Source organism: Pithys albifrons, chromosome 8 (assembly GCF_047495875.1).
Source record: "Pithys albifrons albifrons isolate INPA30051 chromosome 8, PitAlb_v1, whole genome shotgun sequence".
NCBI lineage: Eukaryota > Metazoa > Chordata > Aves > Passeriformes > Thamnophilidae > Pithys > Pithys albifrons.
In genome coordinates, this window is record NC_092465.1 from 23,811,679 (window position 1) to 23,826,264 (window position 14,586).

At 42.3% G+C, this 14,586-nt stretch overlaps 1 protein-coding gene across 1 annotated transcript in view; it reads right to left on the reverse strand.

Annotated features, from left to right (window-relative positions):
• PDE11A (phosphodiesterase 11A) overlaps nt 1-13,294 on the reverse strand; it is a 113,010-nt gene extending 99,716 nt beyond the window's left edge. Inside the window, exons 1-2 of the mRNA XM_071562454.1 lie at nt 12,100-13,294; nt 2,188-2,346 (exon numbers count right to left, since the gene is read on the reverse strand). Coding sequence (XP_071418555.1) covers nt 2,188-2,346; nt 12,100-12,915 — 975 coding nt within the window. The 5' untranslated portion in view covers nt 12,916-13,294. The remainder of the gene's footprint in view (nt 1-2,187; nt 2,347-12,099) is intronic.
• Between the last annotated feature and the right edge of the window lie 1,292 nt (nt 13,295-14,586).

Genomic DNA, 14,586 nt, shown 5'->3' on the forward strand with positions numbered 1-14,586 from the left:
CTAATTATTTTTATGGTAAGAAAGTTTGTGTAAGTTTTTCACAGAAGATAAGATTGTATTCAACATGGTGCTTAAAGTAAGTGATGCCACCAGAAACAGGAATGACATTCTTCATTGTTACTTGACATGTTTAGAAGAAAACATCTAATCAAAAGATGCCAGATATAAGTACACACTACAGTGAGTATTGTTTCTGTAATTAATTTTGTGGTTTTATAAAATTATTAATAATGTTTCTGTGAAGAGTAAGTGCAGTTAGATGGCATTTCTGAGAGTTTTCTAGAAGCTCACTCTATGGTATTATCTATGACTGAAGAGCTGAGTCATCTGTATTGTTAGTCTGTCAAACCATAAACTTCCTTATGTTAGCCCAATTTATCCTCCACTCATTTATTTGTTGAATGTATTCCAAGATTATAATCCATACATGTCCAGTCTTTGAAATTGGAACGAAATAGCTAGGTATTAGTGGGAAAGTGCTTAAAAAGAAGTTACTAAGCAGCTCAAGCACATCAGATCAAAAAATAATGTTGAAACACATTTAGCGAAAGCACAAAAAGAAAGCAGTGGTACTGGCTCTTCACATGTAAGTAGGTGTTGCTAAGAGTAACTGCTGGAAGATCTCCACTTGATAGCAAAGTTGTACTACACTAAATGATTTAATTAAAATAGAAGAAAAAAAGATATTTACAACTGTTTCTATTGGAAGACGTCCGGACTTCTTTTCACTCTCTGAACTTTAATGCACCCACTTATTAATATTTCACTTGGCAAAGGTTTTCCTATCTGGACTGCAAAAGATTCACTCGTATACTGAAATTTCAAAATTTTTAATTACTCCCATTGTACAGCAAATCCAAGTATGACTCTGTTAACAGACATTCATATACAGATTCATAATAAGATTCAAGTTTTTATTCTCACCAATTGTTTCAAACTATGACATGATTATGTAAAATGCTCTGAATGTATTGTAAGTATAAAAAAGTAAAAATAATATTGTAATAGCATCTCCAAGAGATACTCAAAGTATGATTTCTATGGTTTCTATGGAAGATGAGTTTGATTTATGCCAGACTTTGTATGTTCACTGTTAGTTTAGCTTTATAATGCATTTCATTCACCCCAAGCTATGTTTTTTTATAAAAATGGCCTCCAGATATTTAGATGAACTAGTGTGACAGACTTTTCTCCTTCCTAAAGGCATTACTTAACATCTTTTTGTCATAGCATAGACATGTCAAACATGTATGTGATACAGCAACAATGGTGGTGCAACAAATATTAACTGCCTTTGAATCAAGATAAGGAGCTTTTAGGGGTAAAGTCTGCCTCCAACTACTTTTCCAGAAAAATGAGATTCAATACTATTTTGATACATAGAAGCATATGTCCCAATTACATGCTTAAAGGAGATTAGTTCTCTCTTCTGGGCAGACAGAGTTGTTGTTCTGTTCCTCTCCAGTTTGGTGCCTTCCACCACTCTCTTCCTCAGTCATGTTTTGGCTTCATGCACATTTTCCCTCCAAAGTCAGCTGTATGCACCTGCCTTCAACAGCACCATTTCCTATTTTCCTTACTATCTTTAATTCCAGTTCCTTCCTTGCAGCTTCTTCTACTTTCTTGCCCTTTAAGATCACTTTAATCTCCAAATTCTGCTCAATACACACACCTAGTGTCCCCTTCCTATGCTCTTTGTCCTCACATGGGTATTTACAAGTCCCCAATATTTTAGAATAACATAAAAGTGTACATGCATAATTTCCTCTAAAATAAAGTTTCTTTTGCACATGTTATGGGCCTTTATCCCATGGAAAGAATTAAGAGAAGTTGCTGATTTTTAGAGTCAGCAAGCTTGGAATTATCTCTGTAACAGTTTTCCATCTGAACTAATTCTTACAGATAGAGTTTTCAAAAATAAAAGTCTTCCTATTAAGGTCTTCTACATGAAAAAAGTCTACATAAGATTAAGTTGAAGTCTCAGCCACAGGAACTCACACCTTTACAGCACAGATACATTTTCTACTGAGAACAACAAAAATGTACATTTTACGTTAAGCATGTCCAAAAAAACATCATTAACACAAGTCTTCTGGTATTTACTTATTGGGATTAAGTATCTTTAGACAAGCCTGTTGAATTACAGAAAACTATTAAAGAAGTATACAAAAGTATTTGTAATCTTACTTTTTCATCATCGTCAGAAAAAGGGGCACCTCCTGGAGTCTTATTTATTGCTTGGGCAACACCAATAACCTCTCCATCACTGTTTCTTATGGGCATGCACAAGAGTGACTTCGTCTTGTATCCAGTCAGTTTGTCAATCTCATCATTAAAGCGTCGATCCTTCAAAAGAAAATAAGGAAACATGAACATATATTTCATATATCTTAAGCTTTCTTCAGGCAGCAAAGTTCTTTTCTCAGTGTCTGATACAGTATTTTTCAGTAGTATTATGCTGTTGCTTTTCTGTTATTACCTCAGTCTTTATTAACCGTTTTTCCTCATTTTTCTCAGAGAATCAGCACAAGGTTTACCATTACATAGTTGCATTCACCGGTGTCCCACATTAACACCTCTGAAGAATAACATAACTAAAGAATCACTACCAATGCAACTACCAGAAGAACTTGAAAAATGAAGCTAAATTAAATGTCTGAAAAACATAAATACAAGAAAAGTGAGATTACATAACACACCATGGGCTAAAACAACTCTTTACACACACACATCTCAGCACAACTGTGTCACACAACATCCTTGTCTCTAAATTCAGAGGCACGTGGGTTTGAGATATCCCACCCAGTGGATAACAAATTGGCTGGATAGTCACACTCAAATAATTGCAGTCAACAGCTAAATATCCAAATGGAGACCAGTGACCATATTGCTCAGAGGTTGGTATTTAGACCAGCACCATAACATTGTTGTCAGGAACAGAGACAGTGGGATTGAGAGCACCCTCAGCAAGTTTGATGATGACACACATTTGCTGTAGTGTAGTTCACACACTGGAGGGAAGGGATGTCATCCAGAGGGACCCTGACAGCCTGGGGAGGGTCCTGAAGTTCAACAAGGCCAAGTGCAAGGTTACACACCCCAGTTGAGGCAATCCCAAGCACAAGTACAGGCTGGTCAGCGAATGGACTGAGAGCAGCTCTGAGGAGGAGGACTTGGGGACATTGGTTGATAACACATTCAACATGACTCACCAAGATGCACTTGCAGCCCAAATTAATCTACATTTAAAATCTACATTTCTTCTTTTTTCCAAGACATTTGAGGTTGCAGAATACATTATGTTACAAATTCAAAGTTTTAGCTCCTGAACAAAGTTTCACCAACTCCATTTCAGTGTTAGTTTTCACTTTAAGTAGGTAGTTCATACATGGTTAGTATAGGTACAAGTTCCATTGGGTTTTCCTGTTCATTTTTTTCAAACATAGGATAGCTCTTTGAACTTGTAAAGAAAATAAGTCTTTTTACAACCTTATCAAAACTAGTAAATTTTATGGGAGCATTATTAGCATGATTTAGAACAAAAAAAAAAAGTATAACCCAAGTTAGCTAAGAATCAAATAATCTAATAGAGGATGAAACCTGTCTGAATACATTTCCAGGAATTAAGTCTTCATGACGAAGTCACAGTTTTCCTTCTCCAGTGTCTAAGGAGAAAGTGTTTAATCTAGTGAAATGCACTAAGTGCTCAGCCAAAGCTGCCAACTACAAGAAAAAGCCATTTCTGATTTTATTTTATGTTTGAAAACACTGCTTTTTAATCACACAGAAGAGAAGATCACAAAAGGTGTTCAATTAATAGGCCTGGCCTACTATATTTTACCATTCACGGTACAATTTTTTGTAGTTTGTTTTTCCTTTCGAAAGGCCTCTATTAAAATGAACACTCAAGCTGGCATCAAAATTTCACTGAATATACTGTATTTAAATTACTGATCAAGTTGCTAAGTAGTATCAAAAATAAGTAATACAAGTAGTATGTTTGACAGCATTATTAACCTGTGTGTTACTGTAGCACCAAACTGCCTGGAATAGACAAGTTTGATTTAATGCACTTGAATGACAGAATTTATAGGAAGCCATCCTGCAAGAGCCTTTACAATTACAGAAATAAAGAAAGTGAAGTTGGAAGATTGCATAACTCAGTTCAATTTTCTTAATCATGCTTCCTGTGAATATAATACACAAGCTTTTATAGAGAACAGAAAGAGCAATCCAAAGGACAGCAAGTTATCAAGATTCAAAGCATAACATTAAAAAAAGCTAAATACAAATTAAAAAATTAAGTCATGCAGTCTGTTCTAGGTAAGATTTTCTAAAAATCACATATGGTGCAAATTACACTGTGCATAAACAGGAACCAGAAACCAAGCAACAAACCACTATAGTGCATATGGGGAAACCTTGTAGAGAAGAAATTCACACACAAAACACCAGTAATGAATCAATCTCTGAAGACCATGTAGGGGTTGCTGCAGCTAGTCTTGTCATCTCCCTCAATATGCCTAAAGCCCCAGACACAAAAGCAGCAGGAGAACAAACTAGTACCAGGCAGCAGGATCTCAAATCTAATTCTCACAAGTAAATAAGCACAGCCCAGCTAAATTGTGACTATTTATATAGTGATAGCAGTATTTCTTACAAGATAAAATAAATAAAACAGGTAAGAATACACTAAACAGCTCAGCCAACTCTATTTCTTCACTCACAAAACAGCTCTTAAAAAAAGCAGGGAACATTGATCCTCCAAATTTTTTCATTTCCAGATTTAAAACTGAGACCATATATTGTTTGAACTTTAATATAATAACTTTTTTTTGGAAAACAAAAGAACAAAAAACAAAACAAAACCAACCAAAACTCCAAAAAGCAAACCCCAACAAACCCCTTTAAAAAGCGTTCATTTGCAACAACACAATTCTGAAGTTTTTGGTGTTTCTTTTCTTTCCCCAAATTAGTAACTTGGGGCTTTGTGGACTTTGATTGGTGGGAGTATCTCATATGATTCTTTTTTCTGAATACTATTTCATTTATTAGTTAGACAATGGACATAAGTAACCATGTATGTTGCCTATTTACAACTGGCACAAAATTGATGTGAAAAAATAGTATCTTGGTATATAAGCACCAGCAAATTTGCAGACCTAACTGCCTAGCTAATAAGCATAAATACAGTTCACACGTCATGGTCTGAGCTGATCCACAGTAAGGATCAGAAAATATTCCACTGTAGGGGATTACCCAGATCCATCACATAAGGTTTTTGTTTTCCTCCTTCAAAACAGAGTCCTGTTAGATCACTAAAAGCACAACAGTAAGTCAAGCTGTGGTCATGTGTACAGCAGATTCTCTGCATTTCTACTCTGCTTGTCTCACTTTAAAAGAAATTGCTTACAAAGAAAATTTCTTTTCCTAATTTTAAGTATTTCAAGCTCATGTCTGCTCCATCACAGTAGCTCGCTCTCTCCTCCGGTGCTGGACCTGACTGATGCCCCAGTGAGAACCAACTGCAACCACGTTCAAGAGCTCCCATCTTGTTCCAAACTTACTTTGAGAGAGAGCTTAGTGCTGAGCTCCTAAATGTTCATGATTCTTTATATGAAATACATACACAGAGGGTGGCTTAAAGAAGCTGATACTCCTATGAGCAAATACTCCTGGGTGTTTCAACAGAAATCTGTGTATGGCCTTAACCCCAGCACCTGCAGGAGATTACTCAAATGAGCAACATAGTTTAAACTGCTACAGAAGCAGTATCATAGGATTCTTGAGTAGTAAATTTAAAATATCTTATTATGAGAAAGCAGTAGTGTTGTCAACAAAGCAACACTAATTTGTAAGTGTGCACTGTGGAGATGTGAAGCTCAGACTGCACACTGTTGCTGTTACCCTGTTAACACACAACACTGCTGAGTCATTAGCTCAAGTAATTTATTTTTCATAGTATGTCAATAGGGCTATTTTAGAAAAGTAAAAAAAATTAATTTGCACAATGATGCATGTATGCTTATTTATTACCTTTGCTATTCTATGGAAAAGCTATGCAACAGCATACGACTGTAAATAACCAAAATAAAATATCCACTTGTTTTGAAAAATTGAAAACCAATCAAGCAGAACAGCAAAATCATTTACCAAGCAAAACTACAGCTTTATTCACTCTTGGTCTTGTAACAAGATTTTAGTTAAAATTAGAAAGGCCAGGTTCTGCCCTTCTTGCTCACAGCCACTGACCTGTCCTAATCAAATATACATACTACCTTCTCATGAGGAAGCTCTAGGGCACAGAGTTTCACCAGTTTCACAACAAGTTCCATAATGTCTGAGGGAAAAAAGAACCCAGCATGTCTCCACACTTCAGACAGATGGACTGGCTGAGCAATAAATCAGTCCATGTCTGTCAGCTTCCTAAAAGGAAAACCACTGCAGCTCTCCAAAAGGCTTTTCCTGCACAAGCTCTGTAGGACCAGCAGCACAGGGATCTGCCCCAGGAGGGAGAGCTGGGCAGTCAGGCACTACCACCACTCCTCTGAAGCAGCACAAGGCACTCAGTACTGAGTAGAGCAGCTAAGGAAGGGAGACACGTTTTTTTGAGGTTTTGCTAACCTGTTAATACCCTGAAGACCTCCATGCCTGTGTTTACCCCAGGCTTGTGCCCACCTGCTGCTCTTCCTGAACTGACAAGGTATCATATCCGTGGTGGGCACAGGTGGTGAGGACCGATGGAGTAAAGGCCAAACAACCCAGGAGGACGGGCCACTGCCTGCTTGGTGGGTGAGGTAACCTGGCCTGCCCCACACAAGCATGGAGGGGAAAGGTGTGATTCCTCACAGGACCTAAAGGCTGTCACCAGCAGTTTTATGCTGTGTATGACAGCCCTGTCTGTCCTGGTGACCCACCTGAGCTGCAGCATGGAGACATGAAACAACTAAGCCTTTGGGTGACACCAGGAAGGAGTTAGGATGTTTTGCACATCAATCAGAAACCGCTCCCTAAGAAGAAGACTTAAAGTGTGAGGGAAGTGACAGGAGGTGAGAAGGCCTCCTCAGCTCCTGCCCTGAGGGCTCTCTGCCCTTCCCTCCCAGAGGTGCTGCCTCCTGCAGGAAGATCACCCTCTCCCAGGCCAGTGCCACAAAGGATGTGTTCATGGCCACTGGGCTGCAGGTTCAGGGATAATTACAACACTCTTTCACCAATTTGCTGACTTATACTTAAAATTTCCAGCTTTCCTAAACTTTTATGATGGGCTGGAGCGTCCTTTTGTGCAAAGCACATGAGGGCAGTTCTTTATTGTTGCAATTATCTCCTGCACTCCCCATGGTAGTTCCTAGTCATGTTTAATGCACAACAAAAACCCTTGTTTTAACTGTTTTTTCTTTATTGCATAGAATTTTTAAAAAACATTGTTTATTCCGCTTGACAGATCTCATGCTCTTTGCTCTCTAAAGAGCAACCTCTGCCCTTGCTAAGAGTCAGCACAGAAATGAATATGATTCTTGTTGGTGCCAGCTGCCCAGTGCTGCTGAATAAAACAGTGATCAAGTGCTTCTCATATGCAGAGCTGAACTTCCCAGGCCCCAGGGTTTTCTGCTATAACTGCTCTTTAAAATTGAAAGAGATACCGTTAATATTGATGATAACAAACAACTACCCCGTGCAACAAAATGTGGCTCATGCCTCATCTGGACCTTCGACACCAACAGCCAGTCACAGGGGTACTTCAGGCTGAAAGGTTTGCACCCCTGAACTGTCCTGGCACAGCAGAAGACAGTGAATGCTCAGACCTCACCCAGAGGGCATGAAAAAGACAAGAGCCATGCCTGTACCTAGATATTCAAGGATGTTTAAAACTTAGAGTAAATGGGCTATGTTTGTTTTAACTATGTAATGTTTAGCCTAAGCTTGAAAGAGGAGAGTCCAGTACAAAGAAAGCGCAATCTGTCTCTTATTTTGCTTAATTTCAGTTCCAGTAACGTGGTTACATTTTCTTTTTGAAGACTTGAGCTGTATTGAAAAATAATTCGGATCATTTTATGGCACTTTCTCCAATTTACAAAATCCATGTCTTAGCATGATTCCATTTAGTATATTTCCTCTCTTTGCTCCTCACTTTATTAAAACATCCATCTAGTAAGACATTTTTGGCTTCTGTCTTTTAAAGCTACTTTTTAAATTCTAAATTTGATCTAAGATCTACAGAACCTTTATTCAGTTGACACAGGGAAATGGCAGGACATATTTTTCACCATTTTTTGATATATGCTTCCTATTCTAGAGGGTAATATTTTCCCCACTAGTTAGAAGGAATTGGGATGCTGTTAAATTACTTCCCAATTTATGCTTAGCTAAAGGTATAACAATCCCTAAACATTGATTGTGATTTAAAATGTTTATTTAAATACTAACAATTCTAAAAAAGACAGAACAAAATTGAAATGATCAGTGAGTTCAGCTAAATATCATAGATATTCTGTGAGAAGGAGGGATGACATGGAAAACACATAGCTTTAAATAGGAAAAAACTTAAATTTGTAAACAACTCCTAAGAACTATAGATAATGGCCTCTCTGCCTGTGTACTTAAAATATGCTTAATAGTCTTCATATGTGACTGCAGAAGGTACATCTATTCTCCAGTAAAACGAGCCTCTGTGGACATTTAGGCCACAAATTTCTTTGCCAGCATGACCAGATTCTTCCAATATGTGTGCTCAACACATAGCGCATTTTTCACATAAGAATAAGGAGTAAGAAATGCTTCCCAAAATTAACATATGAGAAGACCAAAGGCATTATTATAAAACTTAAAGTGACTGAAAGTTCAATTTACAAGTCAACTGGATTAATTTCAGGAGAGTTTTAGACTGGCTCCAAAATGCAAACAAACTACCTAATTTCTTTCCTGTTCTCAAATTCTCTATACTTCTAACTCTTGCACACCAGATCATATATGTTACAAAAACTGTTACATTATAAACTCACTTTCATCACATTACTTTGAATGTAATAAAAAAGCTTTTAATGCCATGAATGAAACTGTGCAACTTTTGAATCAGTCATGTAACATTCATCTAACCCTTCCATAAACTATTTGTTGAATGCTGTATTGCTATGAGCTTCCAAGAAGATTGTTCAGTCACAGATGAACTTCATAAATTAAATTACTGTGATATATATAGTCATTGCTTAGTATTAAAAGAAGTGATTATTATACAGTCCTCAATACATAATATTAATTCTAAATCTTGTATCTATGTATGTTTATTGAATTAAGAAACACTGTTTACATGAGCAGATTTTGAAAGTCAGACTCAACAACATTAACAATCACCTGGATTGTGGAAATGCTCCAGCCTGGTTACTGATTTCATTTTTCAGTACTTTTTCTTTTAGAAAAAAAAAAGTGCAATTGAAAAACTACACTGTCACTGAAAATGACATGGCGAGTCATTTATAAATACTTCCTAAATCAGTCAGAGTGTGTATGGGCACAGGGGACTGCATGAAACACACTACAAGACATGACAGGATTAAAACGTAATGCTGATTGCAGTGAAGTACCATTAATGTCAGTAGCAGCTAACAATACAAGCAGGCAACCCAATTTGTACTCATAGGTAGAATTCCAACTGGTACTTGATCAGGCTCTGCGAAAATAGAGATGGTTGGATGATAATAAATTTCCCAATACTGTAAAACAGTTAATCGATGATATGGAAGTACGTTTACCTCTTTATAAGCAAGTTTGTTAATTTAAAAAAAAGCAAAACAACTTTAATCTAAAAGTGTTCCTCTGACCTAATGTAAGGTCTTTTATTACGAAATGGATAGCATCAATAAAGAAACCATCTTCAATGGACAAAAAATGGTGCTGTGCTGTCACCCCTTTTTCTCCAACTCCACCTGACAGAGTTTCCTGGTGGTGCTATTTTTTATCTGACAGTTGATTAAACACTTTCATCATTGGTGGCAATGCTGGCAAAAATCCTGTCATCATATTAATTAATTTTTAAAGTGCTCTGTTATGAGCACTACAATGATCTGAAATGGAACAGCTGTCATTTCCTCATGCACAGGCACCTGGGCTTCTATAGAGCTCTTTTTAAGATTAGATAAGAAAGGTCTCTTTTTATTGATGCACAATGAATACATACACTTGCCATGTTGGAGAAGACAAACTGCATTAACTCAGAAACATAACAGAAAGCAGATTCCTCATTTTATTATCAAGCAAAACTTTCATTAAGGGTACAAGATCTTAAGTTTCATTTGCACTAGAGTCAATCAGAAGTTGCTGCAGTGAAAGCAGGGAAGTTGCAACTGATGTAATTACAAGATGGACTTGAATTAGAACTTGCCCATCTACTGCAACTAATGTATTTAGGGCTTAAATACACTATGAATTGTATTATTTATAATATTTAAATTGATTTTGAATAACAGCCAGACAAAATTAGAACATAAATAGTATCGGGAATGGCAACTGGATGGATTGTTTTTCACTTTTGTCTGAGAATGAAACATACAACAAACTCTTTAAAGTAGCTGGACTTTTTCAGAGGGAAGTGAACAAATGCTGAAGAAAAAATAATACAGTCCCCTGGGACTAGAACACACTCTGCCTCTCCAGTGGCATTTTCACCTCCAAAAAGGGGTGGCTGGAGCTACCCAGAGGTAAAAAGAGGGATCAAGCTCTTTCCCAGATAAACTCAGATATCCTTTATATGCTTAGTGAGTTGAGACTATTGAGAACATACTGTTTCACCTGCAGCAGCAGCAGATATTCTGAAAACTGCACGATTTTTAGAAGTGCAAGTTACCAAAATAAAATCAGAGTATACAAGTGAAAGTGTATAAGGAAGAAAGGGAAAAACAAAGGAAGAAGGCCAGTTGTTGTTTTTTTTTTCAAAAGTGATCCAATACTAATTTTAGCCTGAGCACTTTTACTAAGCTCTGTTTGTTCCCTTTGAACTCTGTAGGTTTGGGAACCTCTGCCAGTCTGATCTGTGAGGTGCCTAAATATTCTGCCTCAAATAAATATACCCTTCTGTATTTCAAAGGAAAAAAATCTTATTTTTCAAGTCTCTTCCTTGTAGTTTCCTGTAAAACACCATCAGTTTTTTAATGTTTATCATTAATGTTTATTATTTTTGTTATTACTGTGGAGCAAAATTAGACAATGGGCAATAATTGTTACTAAAATTTTTAAAGATATACATCTCCTACCTTTCTAAACTTTCCAAGATCATAATTGAGAAAATCTGTCACACTGTAGTTCTTAATTTTCTCAAGAACCTCAAATTGCTGATAGGACCTCACACAAAGAAACATTAGAAACAGATCCCCTGAGAGGTAAATTCCAAGCACAGAAACTGAAAGCTCTTTTCTGCATTAACACATTCAGGCCAAGGTTATGTCTGTCCTTGTTGAAGTCAAAGGGAATGTTTGCCTTCAAGCTAGAACTACATTTTCACAGTTCATACTGAAGCCTCTAAAAAAGTAAAAAGTGGAGATAATCTTTGCTGGAGAATAACAGGACTGATTATATCACACCTAGGAATAGGTTTGAAAACACATGCCATGTGGGCTGAGTGGGCATATGCAAAGGTGAAAATACACACTCTCTTGAAAGCAATGAGATTTTTTTCAGCAGCGGGCAGGCAGGGAACATGAGACAGAGATTTAAGAACACTTATCACTGGGACTGTCACGAGCCTATTTTAAAAACATTTCTTCAGCTGTTTCTCAAATTTATTTTCAAAACACATGAAGCTGCCTATTGCTCCTGTGAAATACAGAAGCACTGCTGTACGATTTCGGGACCACTTTACCCCCCTTTATCCCCCCAGGAGGGGCTTTCTCTCGTGCCTTCACCGTAGTCCCCTCCCAGCCACGTCAGCAGTCGCCCCGAGTATCCCCGCGGCTGCTCCGCGGAACTCCCGCGGGCCCGACTGGGACACCCCGGGAGAGGCTGGGCGGCGGAGAGGGACGCCCCAGAGGGAACAGCAGGGCCCAGGGACGGCGGGGCTTCTCTGCAGGCGCCTCCGCTGCCGCAGTCCTGGCAAGCTTGCCCGGCTCCTACCTGGTAGGCATCGGGAATGTTCACCGTCTCGCCGTGCTCCGCCACGTAGCCGATGATGCCCTTACCCCAGGGCACCTGCACCTCGTTGCTGTTCTCGGTGGAGCCGCAGGGCAGCAGCGGGGTGCCGGCGTGCACGTCGAAGAACTTGGAGACCAGGCTCTTCTTACCAGCGGCGGCCCCTTCCACGAGGAAGAGGGAGCCCCGGTCCGCGTCCACCATGAGGCAGACGAAGATGAGGATCTTGTAGCTGAGGCTGGTGAGGTCCAGGTCATTAGAGATGTCCTTGACCAGTTCCAGGAAGAACTGGCGCTCGTTGTGCTCCTTGAGGTAGCGCTTGTAGTCCAGGGCGGTGGGGGGGTACTGGGGCAGGCTGACGCGGGACTCCAGCAGGGCGCTGAGAATGTGGGCGGTGGTGGGGGGCAAGGAGCTGGCCTTCCGCAGCAGCGCCCGTCGGCGCACGCTGCTCAGCGGCTCCTGCGCCCGGCCGTGCACATGCTCGTCGTAGGTGAGATTGACGTGGATAGCCTTGGAGCGGGCGAAGCTCTTCCGCAGCTCCTTCTGGGACGCTCGGCGCTGCAGCCCCCCGCCGCCGGGGCCGGGACCGCCGGGGCCACCCGCGCTACCCCAGCCGCCGCCGCCGGGGCCGTCGCTGTTCCGCCGCTCCTCCGACGGGTCGGCAGCGGAGGCTGAGGGGACGGCAGGTGCTCCAGGCAGCGAGTTCTTTCTCTTCAGCCACTTCTCCACCAGCTCCGGGTGCCTCTCTAAGAAACTTTCTACGGCCGCCACGTCGAGGCCAGCATCGCCGGAGGTGGCCATGGTGCCGGTGGCGGGGACGGCTCACGCCGCGGGAGCTCCCGCGGTGGCCATGCCCTGCCGTCACCACGTGCTGCCGCCGCCCCGACTGCCGCCCCGGGGCTCGGGGGGCTGCCGACAGCCCCTGCGAGGGGTCGCTCCTGCCCCTTGCCCGGGCCCTTCCTCGGGACCGCGCCTTCTTCTCACCTCCCTACTTTCCCCCCACGACCTCCTTTTCCTGTCCACCACTCTTCAGCAGTAGTAGTAGTATTTTTGCAGGTATTTTTTCTGGTTCCCGGATTTCAGCCCTTGTCCGGCTCTGGCTCCAGTCCCTGGTTCTGGGCTGCTCCCTTGGTGAGTGGGGCAGGCGCTGTCGCCGCGCCTCTGGAGATGCTCTGGGAGCGCTCGGGCAAACCCCTTCTGCCAAGTACTGTCAGTGCTGGCGGCGGCTGCTGCGTAAGCCAGCCGGCGGACCACTGAGAAGGAAGGAGGGGAGCACGCGTGAGCCGAGCCGAGGGGGGGCAGGCAGGGAGGAGGGAGGGCTGGCAAGCCCCGCTGCGGATACGAGGGGGCACAGCCGCGCTCCTGGCAACAGTCGCCTCGGCAGAGCGGGCAAGACGCGCAAGGGCCCCCGGCAGGAAGACCCCCGGCAGTGGGGAGCTGCGCTAGGGAGTTTCATTCAACAACATAGCGGGGAGAGGGAGGGGCCTTTTGTCTGATGCGTGTGCGGGAAAGACGCGAACCCGTACGCGGCTCCCGCGTGCCGTCCGCGGGAGCGGCGGCGGGAGGTAATGCGAGCGCTCTCATTTAAGAGCTCTAATTTATGGCATTATCTGAGCTGCTTCAGTACTTTAGGAGACAGGCGGGAAAAGGCAGCCCTTTCGAGATTCCCAAGTGAATTCCGTTTCTTGAATCCCTGAGTTGATTTGCCTGCAGCCGCACCCGTGCAGAGCCCCATCTCCGCCCGGCGCGGTGTGCGAGGAGCACAGCGGGATGTGCCCGCCCGGAGCCGCCCAGGGCTTTCTGCCGAAAGCCGGTTTCCCGCAGGGCAGCCCGGCGGGAGCGGGCCCGCCGAGGCGTTCCTGCGTGCCCGCTCCGGCTGCCAGACGGAAACAGTCCGCATACACCACCGGCAGACGGACGCGTGTTATTTTTATGCGCACGTGGAGCACGTTTCATTGCTAAATCAATGCCTACGCATAAGCGATTGAAAAAAAAAAAGAGTCATGGATCTTAACACGTGAAAAATATCTTTCATGCTTTCACCAAACTCTGAATGAAGGCGGCTTCAGAAATTCATGAATGGGAGTTTGGGTGGCTTGGAAAACACACGGGCAAATCTTCAAGTAAAGGGGATTCCCGCCTGCCGGGGACCCTGTCACTGCAGCAGTCCCGTACGGTGCGGGGTCCGGCCAAGTGCAAGGAGAGAGAGCGCTGTTGGGACACGTGTCGGTGCGCTGGTGTCAGCCGGGGAGAGGAAGGGCTACGTGTGTGTCCCAAAGGATTGCCGTGTCTCCCGCAGCAGTCGGGGATGATGACGAACTCCGAGCAGGTGCTGCGGCTTCCGCAGCTCGGAGACTGCTTAGGAAGCCACAGACAAAGGATTTCGTCTCCTAGTCTAGGTGCCTGGGCTGTTGCAGGCTGAGCAGCAGTTCCCTCGCTGCCGCCGGACCCGGGCCCCTGTGGCCGCAGGGC